This window comes from Sus scrofa, chromosome 11 (genome assembly GCF_054392235.1).
Source record: "Sus scrofa isolate SSC_HxYL_T2T_F1_AM1 chromosome 11, Sscrofa_HxYL_maternal_Yorkshire_Landrace_v2.0, whole genome shotgun sequence".
NCBI classification, from domain to species: Eukaryota; Metazoa; Chordata; class Mammalia; order Artiodactyla; family Suidae; genus Sus; species Sus scrofa.
In genome coordinates this window covers 49127140-49155053 of record NC_139393.1, presented here as the reverse complement: position 1 = coordinate 49155053, position 27914 = coordinate 49127140, and the positions used below count along the sequence as shown (strand labels likewise).

At 34.5% G+C, this 27914-nt stretch overlaps 1 protein-coding gene across 12 annotated transcripts in view; it reads left to right on the top strand.

Moving 5' to 3' along the window:
• KLHL1 (kelch like family member 1) overlaps window positions 1–27914 on the top strand; it is a 386276-nt gene that overhangs the window by 275975 nt on the left and 82387 nt on the right. For 10 of the 12 annotated variants that reach the window (XM_003131017.5, XM_084982469.1, XM_021065654.2 and 7 more), the window contains one exon: window positions 13457–13643. In XM_003131017.5, the coding sequence (XP_003131065.1) occupies window positions 13457–13643 (187 nt within the window). Of the gene's footprint in view, window positions 1–13456; window positions 13644–17242; window positions 17305–27914 lie in introns of those variants that run through there. The other 2 variants (XM_084982475.1, XM_084982472.1) reach the window with 1 other exon arrangement.

The window sequence follows — 27914 nt, the reverse complement described above, 5'->3', positions numbered from 1 at the left end:
GGTCAAAGATATACTATATGGTAGCAATAGTTAAGAAAGATCCCAGCAAGAGAGAAAATTCACTGACAATGGTTCATAGGAAGAGATATTAATGACAGCACTACTTAGAAAAATGTGGCCTCTGTTAAGGAAATGAACAAGGGATATTGAGGACTTAGAGACCCTGAATTATGAAGATGATGGAGGAAACCTTATTACATAGTCCCCAAGGACTGGAACTATGGCAGAGAAGCTGCCTTTCTTAAGCTTTCAGCATAAAGAGACACAACATAAAGACAGACACTTTACTCAGGCAGTAGGAAAGACACATTCTTATGTTCCCTTCCACTTCTGACTTTCTGCTTATAAGTCTTGTTGGCTAAACCCAGACAAAAACAAGTCAATGAGGAAGCAAGGAGATAGAGTTTCAGAAGGTTCAGTCTCACAGAAATGAACAGGAGAGAGTAGTGAATAATAAGGAGGCAAATGAGAAATAACCAGCACAAAGGAAAAAGATGAAGCAGATTTATTAGTTAAGAAGTATTACAATTCTCTAGGTGATGATGGTGCAAACTTGTCAGCGGATGGTATTAGTAAATATATTCTGGTGATGTCTTTGAGGTCAAACTACAAGTATTTTCCAGTGGATTTGATATGTTGAGTGAGAGGAAACGAGGATTCGATGTGGACTTTAGGGTTTATATGGTTATGTGCCTTCTAATGTAAGGATTGAAGTGTGTATGAATGAATGGATACATGAGTGAAATAGAAATAGAGAAAGATATGAGAGACAAGAGAAAGAGATTTTAGTTAAAAATTAAGGGAGTTCCTGTTGTGGCTCAGTGGTTTACAAACCTGACTGCTATCTATGAGGATGTGGGTTCAATCCCTAGCCTCGCTCAGTGGGTTAAGGATCCAGCATTGCTATGAGCTGTGGTATAGGTTGCAGTCATGCCTGGGATCTGGTATTGCTGTGGCTGCAGCCATAGCTCTGACTGAACCCCTAGACTTGAACCTCCATATGCCTCAGATGTGGCCCTAAAAAAAAAGAAAAGAAAAAGAAAGTAAGAATAGTATCTCACTAAACAAGATGTACTTTGAACAAATATTATTACTTTGAATTCTATTCTACTTGATGTCTTTTCATTCCTCTGGTCTATGATCTTTCTCCTTGAAATATTGAAATATCCTTTATTCTTTTCCATGCCTGGTGATGAGGTATCTATCATTACTGATTCAGTCTAAGGAAGACTGTCTGTTGTAAATACTTCTCTACCACATAACAATTGATTGATCCTGTCTTCCTGTTTCTTACAGTGCTTTGGTCATATATCTATTAGTAGTGCTTTACTAATAATAGAAGAATTTTAGTTACAGTCTCACTGCTATTTCTTGTTTTCTTTGTAAATTATGACATCTTGCAGTTCAGAAAAGAATTCTATTTATGGTTATGTTCCTAAGACAGTGCCTTTAAAACAGTATGAACAGGAAGAATGTCTGTTGCATCAGTTAATTAAATGTACTCTTGCTTTTCAAAAGTAACTTTTTTAACTCATATTTTTACAAAGAGAAAAGTCACTTAATTGTTATAACTGATGGCATATTGTTTTTAAGCTTCTATCCCTACTGATGGCAGAAAATTTATACTTAATAGAAAAATTAGAAAGTTAGAAAATAATTTATGGTTCACAACTTTGACTTTCAATTAACTATTCAGGAAACCGGAAGTTCAAAGTCCTTATTAGGGCTGTCTCTTCTGTCTCAAAGAGTCTTACCTCAATCTTCGTCTTCCTTTAGATGAGGTCTGTTGGAAGAAGATGCTTACATGTGCTTACAATGATGGGGATGCTTATCTTCTATACTCTCTCATTTGGGTCCTGGTGTACTCTCAACTTTCAAATACACAATACAGTTTTATTAACTATGGTCACCATGCTGTACATTTTATCCTCAGAACTTATTTATTTTTTATCTGGAAGTTTGTACCTTTTGACCAGTTTCACTTATACCTCCCTCCTCCCTGCCTTGCCCCTGGCAACTGCTAATGTGTTATGTGGATTTGGGGCTTTTTTTTTTTTTTGTCGTTTGGGAGGGTGTTTAGATTCCACATTTAAGTGAGATCATACAGTTTTTGTCTTTCTTCTCTGACTTATTTCTCTTAACATGAGCCCTGAAGATCCATCCATGTAGTCACCAATGGCAAGCTTTTATTTGTTAAGGCTTTGTCCATTCATCATTGATGGACACTTGTTTTGTTCCCATGACATGACTATTGTAAATAATCTGCAATGAACATGAGGATGCAAATATCTCTTAGTGATAATGACTGGATGGATCATCTGTTTTTAAATTTTTGAAGAACCTTCATACTGTTTTTCATATTGAACTCACCATTACATCCCCACCAACAGTGCACAAGTGTTCTCTTTTCTCCACATCTTTACCAACACTTGTTTTCTCTTGTTTTTTGTTGTTGTTTGTTTGTTTTTTTATGAGAGCCATTGTAACAGACAAAATCTCTTTGTGAAGTGGAATTGCTGAATCAAGTGATACCACTTTAAATAGTCCTCTTCCAACATATTAAACTGATTAATATAATTTATTCAATGACTTTTAATTCTTATGTAAGTCCAGGAGGGTTATCTGTAAGGAACAGAAGAGTAAATAGTTTAATGATTCTTGTTTTGTAAAAGTCAACCAACTGAAAACTGGACTGTTGGATAAAAATCTATGAGGCTTTTCCACATGGCTTGATACACTTCTACTTAACTGTAAGTACTAGAAAATAATGGTCATATGCTCTATTACATTATAGATTATATTATAAATTACTATATATTATCAGTTACTCCATTATAACACAAATTTTATTGTAAATCATTTAAGTTAGGAGAAGATGTGTTACTTTCTGCAAACCACAATACATTTGGCATAGGGATTGACATATTTCAATTATTTTAATACCTTCAGTATTAAGATGAATAAGCTTCTATTTTCCTTATCCCTAAAGTTTGTTCAGTCAGGATATTTGAACAACTCATTTCATACCCAAACTTTAGAAACTCTGCAGACGGTTTGTATGCCCAGTGGAATTAGCTTTACTTGGGAGAATTATTTTAATCCCTTATTGACTTGCAATATGCATCCACCTTGATGTTTTCACAGGAACTTATTTCACTGATGATGATCAAAAGAGGTATGTTGGGCTTTGATCAGAGTAAATCTAAAGAAAGCTGGGAATCTGCAAATAGGCAGTGATTAAAATTCTTTCTCCATCGTCTCCAAGTGAAATGAGGAAAGTAAAATACTGACTGATACCTTATAATTAGTGTGAGACAAAGTTAAAGGTTTTTATTTAAAGATAATTGAGTTAGGGCTGAAGCAAAACAAAAATTTAATGCTAGGTCCACATTGTTATTGAAACTGGTGAATTCAGTTTTCCAAATAATAAATTAATGCAGTCTCTTCTGTTGTTTAAGGTAGTTAACTCTTCTGGATATGTCTGGCCACATGTAGATTTACCGCCTCAAGGAAGGTGTACTGGAGAACGCTCCTTACACTTAGTACATTGCACTTGTTATCTATGGTTAGTCTGAATGTATAATATTATCTTTTAAACAGAGAGATTTCTTATAAGAAAGCTCACAGAAATATAGGATAACAGCGAATATCATAATTAAATTTTATTCCTTCAGGAGCCTTTTACTTATCACAGATTGGTTTGAATTTAGGTTATAATTTGAACTCTCAGATTGGTTATAATTGATTCTTCAATTTCAGAAAACAAAGACTAACATTGAAATGTAATTAATGTTCTAAGATATTAGTAAAACTATCCAACAAGTAATAAGTAAATATGTAAAGGCTTTTTTTTTTCCTTTTAGAAAACTGGTCTTTTTTGTCTTGGTAACTAGCAGAGCTTTGCACGAAAAGGTGATCCACAAAGGTAGTGTAAATTATAATTTAGAAGATTTTCCAGGCCAAGGAAGAGCTATATAGAGACTAGGCACATAGAGTCATGCTGTGCTTCTTAAGAAAGTAAGAGGGAGTTTAGAAAATGGAAACATCAAGACAAATGTTTGTTCATAATTTTATTCTAAGGAGAAACTAAATTTTATTGATGTTTCAAAAAATATTACTCAAACATTGTAATAAAGTTCTCCAGTATATCTCTGGACATAAATCCTGGGACCTAGGCATCTCTCCATCATGACAGCTATAATACAGACATAGACCAATACATATTTAACATGTTGAAAGTTATTACTACATGCAGCTCAAAGGTTAAAAATTCCTTCAGTTAATCCAGTGCTACAGATTATGCAAATCTCTCTTTCAAAGCTGTCACAGTGTCTTCAAAAAGCACAAAAGTGCAATTTACATTTTTCTCAACTTGTCTTACTGATTCTTCACTGAGGTGGCAAATATGACTTACCAACCACTAAAATATGTGTTTCTCACTCAGAAATTTTTGTGGAAGGGCTAAAGGAGGCGTAAATACAAACAATAGTTTCCCATGATGAATTTGCATGCATTTGAACACATTATTTTCCAATTATCCTCTTGCAAAATAAGATTATATAATATAAAACTTTATGATGATATACTCCTTTCAATTTTATTTTTAAACTTCAAATAAATACAGTTAATACTTAAGAATAAAACTCATATATATAACCATAAAAGCAAGCAAGCTTTTAAACAGTATATATTTCTACTGGTGACTACAAAATAGAAACAATACAGTACTAAATCATAGATTAAGGAAATTAGAGATCTAATTCAAGTCTTAAGCATATTGATTTATACATGAAAATATAGACAAGATTTTTAAATGTTCATTGACAACACAGGGTGAATCCAGTATTCTCCCTTAAGAGTAGGATGTTTCAAAGATTTAAAATCACACTAGAGATGCTGTAAAGATATTTTTCACATAGGGGATAGTAAATAGAATAACCTTGTCAAAGGTAAAGGAGTTATAGTGAGACATAGGCCTGAATCAGTGTGTTGTTGTTTTTGTTTTTTGTTTTTGTTTTTGTTTTTTTGATTTTTTAGGGCAGCACCCATGGCATACAGAAGTCCTCTGGCTAGAAGTCAAATTGGAGCTGCAGCTGCTGGCCTATACCACAGCCACAGCAACACCATATCCTAACCACATCTGTGACCTACACCACAGCTCACAGCAATGCTGGATCCTTAACTCACTGAGCGAGGCCGGGGATTGAACCTGCACCCTCATGGATACAAGTAGGGTTTGTTACCACCGAGCCAAGACAGGAACTCCCTGAATAATGTGTTTAAACTTACATTATGGGATTCCTACCATGGCTCAATGGGTTAAGAATTCTACTGCTGCAGCTCAGGTCTCTGCAGAGGTATGGGTTTGATCCCTGGCCTCACATAGTGAGTTAGAAGATCCAGTGTTGCTACAGCTGGGACTGGGATTCCATCCCTGGCCCAGAAACTTCCATGTGCCAAAGTGTGGCCATTAAAAGAAAAAACATATATTAGAAAACATTCAGGGAGTTCCTATTTTGGCTCAGCAGTGATGAACTAGAGTATTAATCATGAAAATATAAGTCTGAACCCTGGCCTTGCTCAGTGAGTTAAGTATCCAGTTGCCGTGAGCTGTGGTTTAGGTCTCAGATATGACTCAGATCCTGTGTTGCTATGGCAGTGGTATAGGCCAGCAGCTGTAATTTGGATTCGACCCCTGGTCTGGGAAACTCCATATGACACAGGTGTGGCCCTAAAAAAGACAAAAGACAAAAAAAAGAATCTGACAGAGGAGTGGATCAAGAAGATGTGGTACATATACACAATGGAATACTACTCAGCCATTAAAAGGAACAAAATACTGGCATTTTTAGCAACATGGATGGACCTAGAAATTATGCTAAGTGAAGTCACTCATACAATGAGACACCAACATCAAATGTTTTCACTGACATGTGGAATCTGAAAAAAGGAAAGAATGAACTTCTTTGCAGAACAGATACTGACTCATAGACTTTTAAAAAATTATGTTTTCCAAAGGAGACAGTTCAGGGGGTGGGGGGATGCTCTGGGGTCGTGGGATGGAAATCCTATAAAATTAGATTGTGATGATCATTGTACAACTATAAATGTAATAAATTCATTGAGTAATAAAATATTTAAAAATAAAAAATAAATAAAAATAAAAGAATCTGCCTGCAACTGCTCAGGTTGCTGCAGAGGTGCAGGTTGGACCTAGGCTCGGTTAAGTGGATTTAAAGCATCTGGTTTTGCTGCAGCTGAGACATAGGTTGCAGCTATGGCTCATATTCAGTCCCTGGCCCAGGAAATTCCATATGCAGTGGACTATAAAATAAAATAGATTTTTTAAAAGTCTGATATGACTGATAAAAACAAATTATGTCAACCATGGCCTGAGCAAAGTAGTCCTACTATTTCTGTGAGGACTTACCCTGGACTCTGAAGATTGTGTCATATTTTAATGGAAGCCACAGAGGGAAACTCATTATAAATATCAATTTTTCTTAAAGGCATAATCTATTCAGATGAGTAAAAGCAATCAGAACAGCTAAGTTATGAAATACAGAATAATGTGCACTAGGGTATTACGGAAGTAACTGAATAGCTAAAATTAAGTTATATAATAGAATTTATGGCATGCTAGTCTGAGGCAGATGAATAATGTCTTGCCAAAAGGAAGAAAATAATGCATGGTTTTGAATATAACCTAGACAGGAGTAAATTAATGAAGATGTTCTAAAGAGTAGGGAAAAAGGTGGTAAGAATAGATTAGTGGTAAGAGAGACTGCAGGTATCCAGGATCCATTGTAGAACCTGGCACAAAATAGGTGTTAACTAAGTATTGGTCGAAAGAATGAATACATGTATGCATGCAAGTTCCAGAGTCTACTTGGGATGCCATAATTTTTTTCAGGATTGACTTGATGTTCACACATGGCACAGGATCACTTAATTCAGTCTTAGAAATTCTGAGATTTCAAACTACCTATCAAACTGCAAACCCATGCCAAATAAATATAAGTTAATCATATATTATAAATGTATGAAACTCATTTCACTTGTCGCTAATAAGAACTATCATTTGAGTTAATTTTATGAGCTCTATTTATTTGATTATGTCATTATTCTTCTCTACTTGTACTGTGAGCTTAGCCAATTATTTTTCCTCTTAAGGCAATTGAATATTTCTGTAATTCAGAATAAAATTAATGATGCTTCTCCTCATTTCATAGTTGGTTTCTTCCAAATAGTTGAGCAGGAATCATTCAGATGTATCATTCTTATGTATCAGATGTATCATCCATATATATCAGATGGAAACTTTAGCATGTAGGTAATTTACATTTTCCTTTTAACATTATAGCACTGAAAGAGAACATAGAAAGCTCTATTATGTCTACTTTTCTCATTTATTCAAAAATAAAAATAATATCTTCACACAGTTTAACTGGAATCATCAGCAGAAAGAAATAGAAGATATTTCAAGTCTCTTAAAATTTTACAATTCTCTTCTATGCCAAAATTCTTTTCAATGATGCTAATGGGATTTTAAATGTGATAAGAACTGTCTACTCTTATCTGAGTTTCTTTCAGGATGCAGACAAATATTCTGGCCACAGTTGAGCTAGTTTCTCTTTCAAAAGCTTAGGCTGTTCCAGTTTCAGCGGATACTCAAATAATAACTGAAGAAAGGCTATGAACATGGGCAAGCCAAAACTTAACATTGCAAAGTTTTCAGCATAATTGTCCAGTTTCCCAACTTGTTTTTCTTTGAGAAGTAGGACCACTCTGTGAGCTCACCATTTATTGTATTGCTATAGTTCTATAACAAACTCTTTTTACCAGCACTTTATGCTGACAGTTAAATAGGCTTAAGGTTCAAGGTCACACTCAGTGTGACCACTGAATCATTGTTTCTCTGTGGAATGCCTTAGAAACTGTTTAACAAAAATGCCTGAAAACATTTTATTTGTATCCCCTACTTATAAGACATTGAAGTAGAAAATCATTTTTCCTGAAGCTTACGGTATATAATAATATTTAATCATTCATCTTATTTATTGTGTCAAGCAGAAAACTTGAAAGAATATGTATGAGACTGTCAGTTGTTCTCTAAGGGCTGTCACTTCTAATAGGAGTCTGTTTTGTTTTATAGATTCAAATTCTGTGAGTTGATTATCTTTGCACAATACCCAATAGCAAGACAAAAGTTTCAAATACTATGAAATAATATGAGGCATTCCAAATTTTGTCACTCTCTCATGAATGTGAGAATGTTTTCATAACCTTCATAGCCCAAGGATATAATGTTAGAAGAGTTAACTGGTCTTTGTTCCATAGTAAATTTAATTTTATATTTCTTTACGTGTTTATTCAATATTACATTCCATTTTCTTTCTTTCTTTCTTTTTTTTTTTTTTTTTGTCTTTTTGGGGCTGCACTCATGGCGTATAGAGTTTCCCAGGCTAGGGATCAAATCAGAGATACAGCTGCCAGGCTATGCCACAGCCACAACAATGCAGGATCCAAGCCACATTTGTGACCTACACAGCTCACGGCAACGCAGGATACTTAACCCACTGAGTAAGGCCAGGTATCGAACCTGCAACCTCATGGTTCCTATGTTGATTCATTTCCATTGCACCACGATGGAAATTCCACATTCCATTTTCCAATGGACTCTTTAAACAAATAAAAAAAGTATAGACAGATGTATATGCTTTGCTTTGTATAGATCCTTTTAGTTACCTTGCCTTTTGACTTATGCCTTCATTCATGCAGTATTATGCTTACTTAAGTTGTACAGTGTTTTTAAAATTTCCAGATACTAACATTATAGGAAAATGTTGATGTATTTTGTATTTCCTTAATAATATTACATTGTACTTTATGAACGTTATATGCAGGGCACATTTTTTATAAATATTTTCTGCCTCTTACTGCAAAATCAGTTTTATGCTCTCTATATAGTAAGAGTGGATTTGCAACACAAATAAATTTGTTTATTTGATTTTGTTCACTTATGATAAGACAGCTGTTACCATGTTGAGGTAGCAATTACACAAGCAAGTTACTGCAGAGACTCATGACTAAGATTCTAGCAAAGAGAGTATTTTCTTTGACATATTAAATCAAATTTGGAGAGACACTTTTTTGAATGATATTTTCTTATTCAGAGATTCAAAAAAACAGTGGAAAATTTAGATACTTAAATAATGCATTTGGTTTCAATGAAGCAATATTTTCAGAGCCATAATTTACAATTTACAGCAAGTATCTGAAATAAATTCATATAAATATTCTTGGAAAATGCAGTTTGAGGAGTGTCTAAGTGTAAACATACAGGATTAAAACACATTAGTATTTTTATGTTGGTCAATTTGTGGTTAAATTTCTCAAAATATGAACACAAATTATTTGTATTTTAATAGTCAATGTAATGGTCACTTGAAAGAAATACTGTTTTAATAATTGTATTCCCTTGTATTTTTTCCTAATTAAATGAACCTAGTAATCAAGCCAATGGAACTTTAAGAGCATATAAAAATAAGATAATAATGTTTTAATATAACAATTGCAAATAACATATTTATTATAATTAAAAGTTAATAATATTTCTGGCAACTGGAACTCTCTAACAAAGTTAGTGTCAAGAATTTTAGCTATTAATGGGTGAATTATTCTGATTTTTATATTAGTCAATTTTGAATATCATACATGAGTTTTTTATGTTAAGTTTATTTACTCAATTCTCTTCTGCAGCTATAGGTTTAACCTAAAACTTGCCAGTCATTTTTTACTCACAAGGAAAACATAGAAAGTTAGAGCATATTTGCAAAGCAGTTGTGTAACCAACATGGATCCTATGTTCAACCTCTTAGAATTTTACACAATGATAATTGTTCTTATACCCTATGCTATCTTCATATTCAGTCTTAGGGTATTTTTATTTATGACGTATCTTCAAGATTATAAAATTTCTGAAACATTATTAGTTTGTAGACAGTGAGATTTTTTTCTTGAGGTTTAATACCCAGTTTATAAGAACACAGTCAATAATTATCCTAAGTATAAGAATATTCTAACAGTGAAGATATTGAGAAAGTTCCAAGGGCATTTTTTTTTTTTTGTAAGCTAAATTGTACTATGATTATCTCCAACTGGAAAGGGTTTTGGTATATAGTATCTTAAGAATAAAATCTGACTGATAGACAATTAGTGTACAAATTTTTATACATAAACATAATTATGTTTCAAACTTCTATACAATCATTGAAACATACTGATTTTTTTTCTAAGTGGGACAAGAAAGGAACTATCACTGTACTTTAAATTTTTTCAGAAATCTAAGAATGTAAAATACAAAACTTTCATTGTATGTGGAGGAGCAAAACTTGTGTTAGTCTTGGATCATTGCAGAATATCTAAAAATAATTCAAGTTTAGAGGACAGTTTAGGAGTTCCGTTGTAGTGTGGCACATTAAAGATCTGGCATTGTCACTGAAGCAGGTCCAGTTACTGCTGTGATTCAGGTTCCATCCCTGGCCTGGCAACTTCCACATGCTGTAGGTGTGGCCAAAAAAATAAATAAGTAAAGGACAGCTTAATCATCTTTGTGCCTGAATTTGGGATGAAATAATCCTAAGAAGTGTTGTCAGAGGAGATGAAATACACATACAAGTCATGTGGTGCCCATAAGCAAGAAATAGTTGCAAGTAATAATCTGAAAACACACAAATAAAAAGTACAGTGAATATGAATTCAAATTCCTTCCAAATAAAGAATGTTACCAAATTATTAAGAGTACACTAAAGTTAAGTCATTTTACAGAATGTTTTGTTGATAAACTACAAAATATCATTTAAGTACAGAATAAAGTACAAATTTTCTTTTGTATATCTTCCAGTTTATACCATAAGATACTCTATAATGAATTTTTATGCATACATCTATCAACATTGAGAAATTCATTACTCTCTAAAAATTATTACTTGAAAGTATTTTGAAACTAGTAACTCAGAGTTGACCGTCCTTTCACATTTTATTTTTACAGGGTTCCTATATTTCCTTTTATAATTGTCCATTATATACAAAAAAGTTAAAATAATCCTTATATATCTTTGTGTGCCTGTTTAGAAATACATATTTAGCAATGAAAATAGATGATAAAATCATTACTGTCTATTTTTTTTTAGCTTCAGCTTTATCATCAATGTATCAGTATGTGTCATCTTACTGAATTTTACCAACAGAGTATTTCCCTTAAGCTAACAAGGAAGTTTGTTCCTGGCTTTTCATTGGTCGAGTCATTGCCAGGAAAGAAGAGCAGTCTTTCTTCTTCCTGTTGGGCTCTCCTCTTATCATAGGGTATGAGCACTCTCCCTTCTGGCCTCCTAATTCTATTTCACTAAGGTTTCTGTTTATTAATATTTTATAAATAAAATAATAGTCCTTGAGAAAAGAATAAAATGGGTAGGAAGGCAACTGAAGTTTTAGTATATAAGAAAAGAAGCATAAACAAGACTTTAAACATCTTTCCCTTCTATTTTCCAAAGCATCTGGTAACTCATACATTACACTCCTTATTCAACCTTAGAACAATTCTCTTTCCCACATTTTATATATTTGAGTATCTTAGGTTTTTTTTTTTAATTCTTTATGACACCTCCAATGATAATTTATGTGTTACAATGGGTACATAAATTTACTTAATTAAGGTCCATGTTAGTGTTAAAATTACTTAATTATATTATGCCATCATATATTAATTTATTCATTCAATAAACACTTGTATAGTGACTGATGAGGTACAGGTTCTTAACAGTGTAGAAGAAAAGATTAGTGAGTCAATGTTAAATTTTGAATTTATGAATTTTCAAAATTTTTGTGACAGATTTAACTCACTTGAAGTGAAACAGAACTCATGAAAAAAAAAAGAATCAAGGAAAAACAGAATCTAAAGAGGGACAGGGAAAGAAGAAATAAGATATTTTAGATATATTCAAAGAAATGTACATAGAAGAATTTCTGGAGATGATAAGCTGCTGTAGTAAACGAGGCATAATAGAGCTTACAACTCTGGTTTCACTGTATGGCTGCTTCAGGTGCTGGATTTTTGGTATAAAAAATTTTAGTTTCACTATTAGAAACTATTACCTTGATTGATATACAGCTTCTAAAATGATTTCATAATTAAAAAGATGTTATAAGCAAATTTGTTTTCATTTTTTTATTTGAAAGGGATTTAAACTATACCTGGAACATCTTAAATTAAATATGTGAATATTTATCATAGGCATTTTAGGACTTGGTTTGTTAAAGATTTTTGTATTTATTTATTTTTTCCTTTTTAAAGCCACACCCATGGCATATGGAAGTTCCCAGGCTAGGGGTCGAATCAGAGCTGCTGCTGCTGGCCTACACCACAGCCACATCAACAAAACATCCAAGGTATGTCTAAGACCTGCACCACAGTTCATGGCAACACAGAATCCCTGACCCACTGAGTGAGGCCAAGGATCAAACTCACGTCCTCATGGATACTAGTCAGATGCATTTCTGCTGAGCCACCACAGGAACTCCCTAAGATTATTTTTTTTAATTTACTTCATTGTACATACTTATGGCCAAATGGGAATTTTTTTTTTTATTTATAAACAGCTTCCAGAAAAGGAAAGAAGTTGAAAAAGTGATCTTTAGAAGTTCCTTTATATTCTATAACAAAATAATAAATAGTATGTAATCAAAAATAATAGCTGGATGGAATTCCCATGTTGGCACAGCAGAAACAAATCCTACTAGGAACCATGAAGTTGCGGGTTCGATCCCTGCCCTTGCTCAGTGGGTTAATGATCTGGTATTGCTGTGAGCTGTGGTGTAGGTCACAGACGCAGCTCAGATCTGTCATTGCTCTGGCTCTGGTGACTAGACCCGTAGCCTAGGAGCCTCCACATGCTGTGAGTGTAGCCCTAAAAAGACAAAAGACAAAACGAAACAAAACAAAAATAATAGCCAGAGGTCCTACTGTGGCTCAGCAGGTTAAGAATCTGACTAGCATCCATGAGGATGCAGGTTCAATCCCTAGCCTCTCTCAGTGGGTTAAGGATCTGGCATTGCTGTGAGCTGTGGTGGTGGGTCATAGATGTGACTGGGATATGGTGTTGCTGTGGCTGTGGTGTAGGCCCACAGCTGTAGCTCTGATTTAACCCATAGCCTCGGAACTTCCATATGCCACAGGAGTGGTCCTAAAAAAAAAAAAAAAAAAAGACAAAAAATAATATCCATTCTGTTTTGCATGGAAGCCATTCATTTTTCTCATGTTTATTTGTCAATACAATCAATTCTTACAAGATTTTGCATCTCCCAGGATAGAAGTAATACAAGAGGCACTAAGCTTCTAGTTCTAATTTATGCCCATCTCTATAAAAAGCACTATTAACAGTTATTTGTATTACAGATTCTGGCCGACCTAGAAAACCATGCGTTATTTAAGAATGATCTGGAATGTCAAAAGCTGATTCTGGAAGCAATGAAATACCACCTATTGCCAGAAAGAAGAACCTTAATGCAAAGTCCAAGAACTAAACCTAGAAAATCTACAGTTGGAACTCTGTATGCAGTTGGAGGAATGGATAACAACAAAGGTATTTAGTTTTTGATCTTTAATGATACACACTCTATCATATGACATTTTTTCATCACTGTAATTTATGTAATACCAACAAACTTCACAGAAACTTAGCTTCATTCATTAATATTTAAGATTAAAGGAGAATTTAAGTCATTTCCTAATTTTCCCTTTTTTCAATCTGTAGTTGCTTCTACTTCTTACTCATCTTTTTTTTTTTTTTTTTTTTTTTTTTTTTTTTTTTTTTTCAGGGCCAAGCTGTGGCATGAATATGGAGGTTCCCAGGCTAGGGGTCTAATCTGAGCTACAACTGCTGCCTTACACCACAGCCACAGCAATGCCAGATCCGAGCTGCATCTGCAACCTACACCACAGCTCACATCAATGCCAGATCATTAACCCACTGAGCGTAGCCAGGGATCAAACCCTCAACCTCATGTTTCCTAGTAGGATTTGTTTCCACTGCTTAGAAAATATAGGCTAAATAATTTATCCCATGTATTGAAAACTGAATTTCAATTCTAAGTAAACAAAATGTTACATGTTAGGCACATGCTTGCTGAGAATAATATTATGAAGAAGAGAGTTTCTGTTTTTGACAAATTTAGAATCTCATAGAGAACCCAGACAAATAGTCAGTTATAAATTAGTGCACTGACTGTGGTAATTACCATTTATATGTTTAATTTTGTTTACCATTTTTCCCTTCAAAGGAAGATTTGTTTAAAACCAAATACATACATGTGAAGGTTTTATTCTTATTTTCTGTAGTTAGTGGAAAAATCTTCATGAATGTTTGTCCTCTTCAGCCTTTTTTTATGTATGTCTTAATTTTCTTGAACAAGTACACAAGACAATATAATTGTTTGTGTTTAATAATCAACATAGTCACTCATAGTATGTTTAATATGTATGTAAAAAATATGGCTGGCAACAAAAGAGTGTGATCACATATTCAAGCTCTGTTAAAGGAGCTCTTCTTAAAGAATCAAGATGAAGAAACCAAGCTTGCTTCAACCAGTGTGAAGTGAGATCCCAAAATCACACCTAAAAGGAAACAGTTTATGTACTTAAATAGAGAATAACATACATTCCCATTTTTTATTGCTCAAGAAGATATCTTGTGGTTATTAGACGGTTTTCACTAGTTTAATTTTTCGAAAGCTTTTATTACTCTTTACCAAGCTATTGCTCTCTAGTGATTATCACATTCAATGAGCATTAGAATATTAATGTGTATTTTTAAAAGCATAATGATCAGCTTAAAAAGGTAAATAATTTGCTGCTTTAAGAACTAGGAAAATGGAAACTCCCATCATGGCTCAGTGCATTAAGAGGCCAACTAGTATCCATGATGACGTGAATTTGATCCCTGGCCTCTCAAGTATCAGATGCTGCCATGAGCTATGGGTGTAGGTCACAGACAGGGCTTGGATCCCATGATCCCACACTGCTGTGTCTGTGGCACAGGCAGGCGGTTGCAACTCCAATTTAACCCCTAATCTGCGAACTGTCATATGTCGCAGTTGCAGCTCTAAAAAGAAGAAAAAAAAACTAGGAAAATGGCATTAATTTCTCTCCCTCCCTCCTTGTCTTCTTCCACTCCTCACTCCTTCTATAATATTATTATTTAAGAAAAGAGCATATCTAAAAAGTTTCCCCCCAAAAAAAGATATGGTGCTTTAAAACCTTATTTTATAAAGTGGTGAAGCACAAAATATTTTAGATACAAATATGAGTCAAAATAGCCCAAAATTATACTAAAATGCCAAAAAAATGATTTTATACTAAGAAAACAAATCTATGAATTTACGTCTTGTGCTTTTGAGAGTAATAAATATCAAATAACATGTTACCACAGGACAAACATGCTATCTCTTAGAGTAGAAGCAAGAAAACATTATTGTGAAAGTGGAGTGGGCACACCCCTGTGGGTCTCCAGGGCACAAAAACCTTTCTGTGTCACCCATTTCTTGTTCTTAGGAAACGGGCCTAATTCGGCCACCATGACCTTCTCTGATTTCCTAGGGACAGGTTCTGACAATTGCTGATCAGGAGGGGAGGAACCCTCAAGTAACATTAGTATAGCCTTGGGGCAGGATCCTGGCTCCCTATCAAGGAATAAACATAATAATATAGGCATTTTATCCACCTAAGATAAAAGTTATATTTCTTATGCTTCTTTTAGAAATGAATACTTTAAAACAGCTTAGAGTCTGTCCTTATCCTTCTCCCTGACTTAATTGCATCCTAAACACAATCACCCTTAAGCTAAAGATTAGGCACCCTGAGCACAATTGCCTGTGGGTTAAAGATTATTAGCACATAATGTTTTGTCAGGAACTTCCCTTGTTTGTTCTAATCTCTGATCAATATGCCCTTTTTGCAAGTATCCTTATTCTAGGCAATAACCCAGAAGACCACCATCCTAGATCTCCTGACTCCAGCTTTAGACTAAAATTCCCCCCAAAGAAAGAAAAATGGACATTTGTCCCAATCCTGATTTTCATCTAAAAACCTGTTTTTCTTCTTTTAACTATAAAACCTTCAGCAATCCTTCCCATAGGGGGGCACATTCATTAAGGAGTTAGCCTGCTGTGATCCTCTTTTCCAGGTAAAGCAATAAAGCTATTTTTTTTTTCTCCTTTACCCAAAACTCTATCTCTGTGTTTAAAATCAGCATGTGCAGGCAGAGGGCTGAATTCTGGCAACAACTATAACATATAACAGGTTAATTTTACCTATGAAAGTAAATATCCTGATGACCAGTGACTTTCAATAAGTAGATTTATCCAAGGCTCAGATTTTATAAATGGATAGTGATTTTATACATGTTTATCAAATGTTAAGGACAAATGAATGGCATTTGCTTTTAAAAAACACTATATTCTACAGAAGAATGCCCATACAAGAACAATTCTATTTGTAAATATTTTAAAAAATAAAGAATAGTAAATAGAAAGAAAGAAAGAAAGAAAGAAAGAAAGAAAGAAAGAAAGAAAGAAAGAAAAAAAGAAAGAAAGAAAGAGAAAGAAAGAAAGAAAAAGAAAGAAACATTGAATCAGTTTAGCCCATGACTAGGATTGAACAATAAAAAATAAATTAACATTAGTACAAAAATCACCATGCCAAAAGAGCCAAAAGTAATGACTAATTTAAAGTTTTTAATTTGGCATCTTTAAATAAAATTGTCATAATATTAAAAAAAAAAAGAATAAGGGCCTCTATTGAATTAAGCTGTTTGTTAGCATTTTAATTTCTTTAATCTTTTACAGTAAGCTTCTGGGACTGAAGAAATTCTTCAGAAATTAAACTTTCTGAGGGATGCTGAATCTCTTTCATTTTAGAAATGAATAATACTATCAATTTATTTACTCTTACACTTATCTATTAATCCCAGATGATTAAAAAATGTGGTAAAACAGGTTATTTAAAAATTATTATTGATTAAATCAGCACTAAAACAGAAAAAAAAAAAAAATCTTTTTGAAGGACCCTTCAGGAATTCTTACCATATCCTCAGCCATCAAGCAATGGGACATTAAATGTATCTTATAAACTTAAATAAAAATCTGACAATACCAAAATTCAGAGGACCTGCTTTTCCTGTTGCAGCAGGAATGTAGAGAAGCCCAATGTTTCAAGAGACTGAAAGAACAACTAGGACATTTTCAAGGTAATTCCTAGTATTTGCATAGTGCTTTTACTGCTTAAAATGTGTTTTCCACACCTTATTAACTTGTGTTCTTTCTAAAAAGGCACTAAGATTTTATCTCAAAATTGTGTTCCCTTTTTCCGAAAGGTAATGTAGAAAAGGAAATTAAACTGTAAAAAGAGATAAAGAAATCAAAAATATATATATTCAGCAAAAAATTGGAATTTAATTTGCATGGCTAATTTTAAAAATAATACAGCACAATATACTACAATTCAATACAATGATCTACAATACTCACTTTGTGTTTGGAGGAATTATTTACATATTTATATTGTCCCTTTTAAGGCTATATAAACATTTCATTGAATTCCTCTTCAGCTCCATAATTACTGGGATTCAGATGATAATACTTCTTAGATGATTGATAAACTGTGGGTACAACCCTTGTAGATTTTCTGTAGATATGAAAATTCAGAGCCCCATTTTTCTCTTTTCCTCTCCTTTCTTGTTATATTCATACATACATGCAGTCTTCAATGATGCACTTTTTTTTGCACATCTATTTTGTGTCAGGCTCTGTGTTAAGAAATTATGTACCATGGAGAACATTATGAATATTACCCCTACTTTATAGAGCTTCCAGGTTAACCTGAGCAAGTGAATAGTAAACAAAATATTTATAAATAAAATGAGCGTTACAAGAAGGCACTTGCAAGTGCAAACAGTTTTATGCTTAGAACACAATCTAATCTAGTCTACAAAAATAGAGAAGTACAGAGAAAGTGTATCACGTTATTGAAGTGGCAGAGTGGATGGAGTAGTGTATTCCATACTAGAGGTATATTAAATGTGAAAGTTTTCTGTTGAAGTGTGACATCTTCAAAAATGAAGAGAAATCCCTTATGGCTGGAATATAGCCAGTGGAGAAATGAAAGCAGCATGGTAGTGGAGGAAGAACATAAGCAGACCTCAGGGAAATGCTTAGCAGGGTAGATTCTATATGAAATCTAAACATCATAGAAAGTAGGTGATGTTCCTAGTGGAGAAAGTAGGCTTTGAAAACAGAGAGATGCCTGTTCAAATCCAAAAGGGTTACTTAAAATCTCTAGTTTAACTTAACCTTTCTCGATATTATATTGCGTTTCTGTAACAATTACAATGATTAAATGAGATGGTGTATGTAAAGAGCCTGAAACTAATACAAGGCATTCCAACATATTTGTTTACTGCTAAAAAATTATCAGAGAACCCTGGCTGAATTTCCTAATAAGGTTACAGAATAAAGCAAGCCATCTGGGATCTTGGGGCAGCGTGAAACTATAGAGGTTCTATGAAATAGCAATAATGTGACACAGGGAAGAAGACAGGAAAACAAGGTATTCATAGAAATGGCATTTGTATGAATAGCATTATGTACAGGTTGAATGCCTTTTATACATTCAACAAGTTGAATGCCTTAAACAACATTCAAGAATTAGGCATCACATGAATCATATGAGAGAAAGGAATCAAGTCATAAATGAAGTTAGCAGTATGTCTTGAAAAATGTGATTTAATTCATTGCCATAACTGGAAAATATTGAAAAATAAATCTTTAACAATGTAGTTATCTGTGGCATATTTAAGGCTAATTAAATCATTAACATATTTATTCATGTTTGTTCTACCTGCTATGAATGAGAAATGAGGGGACATATACTATCAAACACCATTTTACAAAAAAAGCAATACATTTTTTTAAAAAGCAGCTTCTACTAGAACAACGTTTGTTTGTTTTATTTTATTCTATTTTTACTTACTAGGGCTGCCCTCACAGCATATGGAAATTCCTAGGCTAAGGATCTAATTGGAGCTACAGCTGCTGGCCTACACCACAGTCACAACAACACAGGATCTGAACCACATCTTCGACCTACCCCACAGCTTACGGCAACACTGGATCCTTAACCCACTTTGTGAGGCCAGGGATCAAACCTGCATCCTCATGGGTCCTAGTGGGGTTCGTTAACCACTGAGCCACAAAGGGAACTCCTGAGAACAAATGTTTAATAAATGCTCTCAACTGACATCAAATGCAGATTTAAATCAAGGCAATGGATGCTACCAATAAATTGCTCTTGTTTTGGTAAGAATTGTATTACAAATCACACAAGAATTATCATAAATCCTTTAAAAGTTTGGTTTAAAGTGAAACATTAATTGCTTACTCTCAAGTGCTTTCAATGACTTACACTCATGTGTGATTCATGTAAGCTATGAAATAAAATTTGATGCTCTTGTTTAATGGAATATATTTGTATCAAAAATCTATTGAATTTATTTTCTGATGTTGTAGACAATTCCATGGCAATAGAAATAATTTGGTTTTGTATTCACAGAAATAGTATTTTTTGAAGATACACTTTGTTTCATTCTATTTATGAACACATATTGAAAATATGTAAATATACAAAACCCTAAATAAAAAAAGGAAAACCAACTATTAGCCTATTATTTAGATACAATCATTGTTACTATCATTAACATAGCAGAAAGTAAACAAGAAATTGCATGTATCCAAACAGAGGCTAGTCTAGTAGGGATCCTGAGGAATGAGTGGCATTTAAAAAGGCATATATATTGGTGAAGGGTTTTTAAGTTGGAGGAAAGAGTTCAGGAAAGATTTTCACTGGATCTGGAAATTGGGTGATGATTTAGGGAGCTTTTTTAAAAGTATAAGAGTTGATTGTGCTCTGATATAGGGTGTTGACAATAGAAATGGAAAGAAGAAGACACTGAATAATAGGGCTTGATGACTAATTGAAAATAAGGAGAAAGGAGAGACAGAGCTGAAAAATTATTCTTTGGTTTCAAATGTGGATGATGGGAGGGCAGGTGACACCATTAACAAGAGGAAAAGCAGGTTTGGAAACAAAATTGATTTTGACTACATCAACAATAGCCATGTATTTAGTAAGTTAAGGATTTTATAAAATCCTTTCTAGATATTATTTCTATTGATCCTTTTACAATGGAGGTGCCTGGGGGATATCCATGCAAAGATGTTTGTTCAACGAGAAATTGGAATTGAGTCAGAAAGACTGGTCCTTTTTTGTTTGTCGTTCTTGACAAGTCTCATTCACATTAGTTTGCTTCTTTTAAGTGTTTGCTAAGATTGCTTTGAAGTTATAGTTAATTTCATTATTCTGTAGAGCTTTTGGGGTCCTAATTGAAGATGATTTTGTCAACCTAAATACAGAGGTAGACTGAGGCAAGCTATAATTACCAGAAACTGAGTTTATTCCTGACAGAGTTAAGATATTGCAATTTGGGAAATGCAATCTCTAGCAAGCTACAGCCCAGCCCATTGAAGGTTTGGGATGGCCTTTATTTATAAACAGGGAGTGCAAAGTGGGTGGATTCCAAGCAGAATCCAAGAAGTTAGTTTCATTGCCTTGAGGATAGGGAAAGATTCTTGGCAGATGGCTATTAATGTTTGGCCTTTAAATAAAGCATCTCTGGGAAATCGGTCTCTTGGTTCTTAAATATCATCTTCATGAGGGCACATGCATGAGATTCTCTATTTCATATTTTCTGGTTCCATTTTATATTTAAATCCTTTCACACCTTTCTCCATCAAGTATGAGTCAATTTTAACCAAGAACCAGGGCTACCAGTGACAAAGAGCATTAGTAATCCTCTTCAATACTCCAAGCTGAATGCAAGTCTCTGGATCACTCCCCCACCTGATGTTTGGCACAAGGCAGGCGTCCCAGATTCTATTGTAGGTATAGACAGCTACTGCAAGGAAATGCTGTCTTTTGTACTCAGTTGATGCTTTTGACCCCAGGTTTCACCTCACTGTTCTTCAGCTATTTGTCTGAAGTTTTTTTCTTGGAAAGTGTGTTGTGTTTAAGTGCAGCAGTGCAAAAACAAAAAACAAAAACTAGTGCTATTGTTGCAGTTTGCCCAGATTTACCATCATTTCAATTAGAGGGCACATTAGCATGTCTTCTATTTTTTAAAAAACATAAGCTCCCTTTTTATTTTGCATTTTGAGTTTTTCTCCACAGATTATTTTGTTTTATGCTCTATACTCTTTGGAGAGTGTTTTGTTTAGAATTAAACTATTAACAATCTTGACAATTCCCACTTTTTACATATTTATAAAGTAGGTCATTAATGTTTCCATGGCTAGATGATTTTTGAGTATTCACAAATTTGGTAATACTATATTCATATATGACTTCTTCCACACCTCTAAAATGAAGATAATAATTCTACCTCAAAATATTAAAGTATATCATGTAGTAAATTAGAACAGTTCTGGAGTTTCCATCATGGCTCAGTGGTTAACGAATCCAACTAGGAAGCATGAGGTTGCCGGTTCGATCCCTGGCCTTGCTCAGTGGGTTAAGGAACTGGCATTGCTGTGAGCTGTGGCATAGGTTGCAGACATGGCTCAGATCCCACGTTGCTGTGGCTGTGGTGTAGGCTGGTGGCTACAGCTCTGATTGGACCCCTAGCCTGGGAACCTCCATATGCCACGGAGAGGCCCAAGAAATTGCAAAAAGACCAAAAAAAAAAAAATTAGAACAGTTCTGATTATGATGTAGTTGATGACTCACTAACAACTTGATCAAATCCTTACGTATTATTCCCATAGCAAATGCAATTCAAATCCATGCCTGATCTTAAATAGAAATCAATACATATCTTGGATCTGAGGCATTGTTAGCAAATATTCTGAACTACAAATATAAACTTATTAGTATATTTTTGTTATAATAGAATAGATTAAATTCCCTTTCCTAAATCATAAGCAACTTAAAGACAGGAACTTTGCATTTCTGACATCAGAAACAATTGTTACTTACAATAGGCTTTCGGTGACTGCCTGCCATATTTAAATTACAACCTATTGAACTAATATTAATAGATATCCAAAGTGAACAAGACACATGTATATGTGTGTTTACATATATATTGTATAATATGTATCAATATAAACTTTTTAGAACTATGAAACTCCCCTTTACTTCAAATTTTTCAAAGTTTTGAAAGGCAAACTGTAAACAAAGATCGCCATTACTTGAAAAATTTTACAGGACACTTCAAGAAGAAAAGTTAATGTAAATCTTTGATATTGGTCCTCAATAAGTGATCATTTTGGAGGGCAAAATTATATAACTGATGACATATATATGTATATATGAGGACGTATAACTGATGTAGAGTATTATGTTAATTTCATGTGTTACAAGATAGTTATTTTCACATTTAAACACATTATAAAATCATGATTACAGTAAGTCTAGTAACCATCTATAACTACACAAAATTATTATGGTACTATTGACTAAATTTTTTATATAATATATTACATTCTTGTGACATGTATTTTATAACTAGAAGTTTGTTCTTTTTAATCTTTTTCACTTATTTTGTCCAACCTTCCACATCCATCTTCTCTAGCAACTAGCCCTTGGTTCACTGTATCCATAAGTCTGTTTTTGTTTTGTTTGTTTGTTTAGATTTCATATATACCATAAAGTAAAATATACCATATTTCATACATACCATATATACCATAAAGTAAAATATACCATATACACCAAAAAGTAAAATATACCATATTTGTCTTTGTCTGACTTTTTTTTTTTTTTTTTTTTTGGTCTTTTTACCATTTCTTGGGCCGCTCCTGTGGCATATGGAGGTTCCCAGGCTAGGGGTTGAATCGGAGCTGTAGCCACCGGCCTACTCCAGAGCCACAGAAACACGGGATCCAAGCCACGTCTGCAGCCTACACCACAGCTCATGGCAACGCCAGATCCTTAACCCACTGAGCAAGGCCAGGGATCGAACCTGCATCCTCATGGATAATAGTTCATTAACTGCTGAACCATGATGCAAACTCCTTTGAATATCATTTATTTATTTTTTTCTTATGTAATTTATTTTTTTTGTCTTTTTGTCTTTTCTAGGGCTGCACCCACAGCATAGTAAGGTTCCCAAGCTAGGGGTCTAATCAGAGCTGCAGCTGCTGGCCTACACCACAGCCACAGCAACATGGGATCTGAGCCACGTCTGCAACCTACACTACAGCTCACAGCAATACCAGATCCTTAATCCAGTGAGCAAGGCCAGAAATCAAACCCACAACCTCATGGTTCCTAGTCAGAATTGTTAACCACTCAGCCATGATGAGAACTCCTCTTATATGATTTCTATAGCAGGATGTTCAACAATATATTGAATATAAGTGGCAAGACTGGGCATCCTTGTCTTGTTCCTGATCTTGGAGGAAATGCTTTTAGCTTTTCCCCATTAATATGATGTTTCTGTGGGATGGTCATATATAACCTTTATTAAGTTGAAGTATGTTCCCCCTACATCTACTTTGTTGAGAGATTTTATATCTTAAATAAATGTGGAATCTTGTCAAAATCTTTTCTGTATCTATTGACATAATTATATGATGTCGTCTTGGTATAAGTTCACCTCTGGAACTCTCTGTATTTTCTAGACTTGAATGTCTGTTCCCTTCACCAGTTTAGGGGTGTTTTCAGACATTATTTCTTCTAATAGTTTTTCTTTCTCTTTTTCTCTCTCTTCTCCTTCTAGGAAGCCTATAATGCTAATGTTAGTATGTTTGATGTTGTCCCAGAAGTCCCTTAAACTATCTTTATCTTTTGATTTCTTTTTTCTTTTTACTATTCTGATTGGGTCTTTTCCACTAGCCTGTCTTCCAGATCACTGATCCATTCTTTTGCAACATCTAATCTGCTGTTGATTACCTCCTCTGTATTTCATGTGTCAGTTGTTGTATTCTTCAGCTATGACTTGTTCTTTTTTTATATTTTTAGCACTTTGTTGAAGATCTCACTGTGTTTTTTCATTTTCTTCTGATCTCAGTGAGCATTTTTATGACCATGACGTTGAACTCCTTTTCTAGAAGATTGCTTATCTCCATTCTATTTAGCTTTTTTATTTTCCCCCAGAGGATTGCTCTTGTTCTTTCATTTAGAACATATATCTTTGTCTCATTTTGCCTAATTCTTTGTGTTTGGTCCTATATACTACATACATCAGCTATATCTCTTAGTCTTGAAAGCGTGGCTTTGAGTAGATGGTATCCTTTGGGACCCAATAGCATATCCCACATGGTTACCAAGAGAGGTACTCCAAGATTATCCCTGGTGTGGGCTGCATGTGCCCTCCTGTTAGACTCAGATGTGATCACTGCAGGTACTGCTAGTGTGAGGGGGCTGGCCCTGATCTATAATGCATCTGGCTGAAAGACCCAGCCACAACTGGTACATGTTATCTCTTATGAGTGACTAGCCCCTGGTGTGAGAGCCCCTGTGGAGGAATATGTGCTGATCTAGGACATCTGCCTGATCTGACATTGTAGAGAGCCACTTTGGATGGGCTCTACTGCCAGTGAAATGTGCCTGCCAGGACCAGTGGTACAAAGAGCTGTTTGGATGGTCTCTGCTGCTGACTGATGGTGAATATTGGGTCTGGTAGGTGACCATTTTGGAAGGGCACTGGTTTGTTCAGGTCCACAGGTGAACCTGGACTGTGTTGCATTATGATAGTAGTTAGATGAGAAGAGTAAGAAACGTAACCCACCAGTGCTGGGCCAACTAAGTAGAGGATGAGGAAAAAAAAAAAAAAAAGATTGGGCCATCTCCAGCTCCTCTATACCCAGAGAAATTTACAACAGACCCAAGCCCCTCAGGGACATACCTAAGATTTATCAATGAAACTCCTCAGTATGACTCAGGTGCTTTCAAACTGGTGCCTCTGAGTTGAGCTTCATAGCAAGTCAGTTTTTTGTGAGATTTTAAGAGAAAATTCTTGGTTTCTTACAACCCTGCCACTCTCCAAGACATAAGCCCCACTTTTTTTTCTCTAATTTTTTATTTTAAAGATTTTTATTTTTTTCCATTATAACTGGTTTACAGTATTCTGTCAATTTTCTACTGTACAGCAAGGTGACCCAGTCACACATACATGCATACATTCTTTTTTTTTTCACATTATCTTTCTCCATCATAAGTGACTAGATATAGTTCCCAGTGCTATACAGCAGGATCTCATTGCTAATCCATTCCAAAGGCAATAGTTTGCCTCTATTAACCCCAAATTCCCAGTCCATCCCACTCCCCTGCCCCCGGCAACCACAAGTCTGTTCTCCAAGTCCATGAGTTTCTTCTCTGTGGAAAGATTTGTGCCATATATTACATTCCAGATATAAATGATATCATCTGGCATTTTTCCTTCTCTTTTTGAGTTACTTAACTTAGTATTAGGGTCACTTTTTCCACCCATGTTGCTGCAAATGACATTATTTTGTTCTCTTTTATTGTGTATAGGTCTTCCATTGTGTATAGATACCACATTTTCTTAATCCATTCATCTGTCGTTGGACATTTAGGTTGTTTCCAAGTCTTTGTTATTGTGAATAGTGCTGCAGTGAACATACAGGTGCATGCATCTTTTTCAAAGAAAGTTTTGTCTGGATATATGCCCAAGAGTGGGATTGCTGGGTCATATGGTAGTTCTATATTTAGTTTTCTGGGGTACCTGCGTTCTGTTTCCCATAGTGGTTGTACCAAGCTACATTCCCACCAACAGTGTAGGCAGGAGGGTTCCCTTTTCTCCACACCCCCTTCAGCATTTGTTATACGTGGACTTATTAATGATGGCCATTTTGACTGATGTGAGGTGGTACCTCATAGTAGTTTTGATTTGCATTTCTTTAATAATCAGGGATGTTGAGCATTTCTTCATGTGCTTGTTGACCATCTGTATATCTTCTTTGGAGAAATGTCTCTTCAGGTCTTTTTCCCATTTTTCAATTGAGTTGTTGGCCTTTTTACTGTTGCGTTGTATATGTTGTTTGTATAATTCAAGAGATTAAGCCCTTGTCAGTTGCCTCATTTGAAAGTATTTTCTCCTATTCTGTAAATTGTCTTTTTGGTTTTTTTATGATTTCCTTTGCTGTGCAAAACCTTGTCAGTTTGATTAGGTCCCATTGGTTTATTTTTGCTCTTATTTCTATTGCCTTGGGAGACTAACCTGAGAAAACACTTGTAAGGTTGATGTCAGAGAATGTTTTGCCTATGTTCTCTTCCAGGAGTTTGATGATGTCTTGTCTTACATTTAAGTCTTTAAGCCATTTTGAGTTTATTTGTGTGCATGGTTTGAGATTGTGTTCCAGTTTCATTGACTTACATGCAGCTGTCCAGGTTTCCCAGCAATGTTTGCTGAAAAGACTGTCTTTTTCCCATTTTATATTTTTGCCTCCTTTGTCAAAGATTAATTGACCATAGGTGTCTGGGTGTATTTCTGGGTTATCTATTATCTTCCATTGGTCTGTATGTCCACTTGTTTTCAAAGCCAAATATTGTGGGAGTTTGACCTCCCTGTGCAGGTCTCCAGTACTAAGGAGAGTAACATGATATTCAGAACCTTTGCTACTCAGGGATGACCACCACAGCTGTAATATCCTTCCTGTACCTGGTTCCTGTGTTGGACGTAGGGTGGGGATCCTGACCAGATTGCATGTGGTCTTTCCACTCATTTCACTGTGGCTTTATCTTTTTATCTTTAGTTGTGGAAAACCTTTTCTACTAGTCTTCAGGTCATTCTTGGAGACAGTTGTGTATATGTAGTTGTAATTTTGGTAAGTCTGTGGTAGGAAAGGAGTCCAAATTCTTCCTATTCCTCCATCTTTTGGCCTATGATTAAACTTCATAAGCACATGTTTCATATTCTTTTACCTAAACTTCTGTCAATGAACATATTTTGATGATCCATCCATGGTGTCATATACATCAATAGCTCATTCTTTAAAAACTGCTTAATAGTAATCTGTTTATCCAGTTTCCTGTTGATGAACACTTAGAATATTTTCAGCTTTAGCTATTATAAGAAAAACTGCCAAACTGCTGTAAGCAGTCATGTACAAGTATTTTTTGAGACCTCTTCATTTCATGTATGAGAGGCATAAACCTGTGTTATGAGATACATGACTTGCAAACAGAAAATGCATGGAAAACATCACAAAAATACCTCTTTGTGTCTTAAAAATCATGCAAATATATGAGTAAATAAATCACCAAAATGTACTGTTTTTACCATAGCTAATAATTACTAAACCTTTTTTGCCTTTTCATGCTTTTTGTTCTCCTAAGAATACCACTCACATGTTAGATAACAACCTGGGTTTTGGAGATTTTTTTTTGTCCACATGAAATATTCTTTGATATAACAGAATTATTGGATTTATTTTTATTTAATGTCAAAGCTTTTGAAGAACTTTATGTTAGTTCTGTTTCACACTGAGGTAATTTTGATGCCTGACTTTAAAAAATTCCTTTTAAGATCCTGCAGCACCGATGTGGTTCAGAAATACTAATGTAGACTTGTAGATAATGATCTATACACATAATGATACACTTTTCAAGTGATGATTTGATACCATGATAAAAATTCATGAATAAATACCAAAGGGAATAAGCACATTTAGTTTACTCTATTGCACTTGAGTCATATTAACTATACATATTACTTAAGGAATGCAGCCATACTTGTTGAGAGAGAGAGAGATAATTTCAGTGATGAAGTTGATGTCAACCT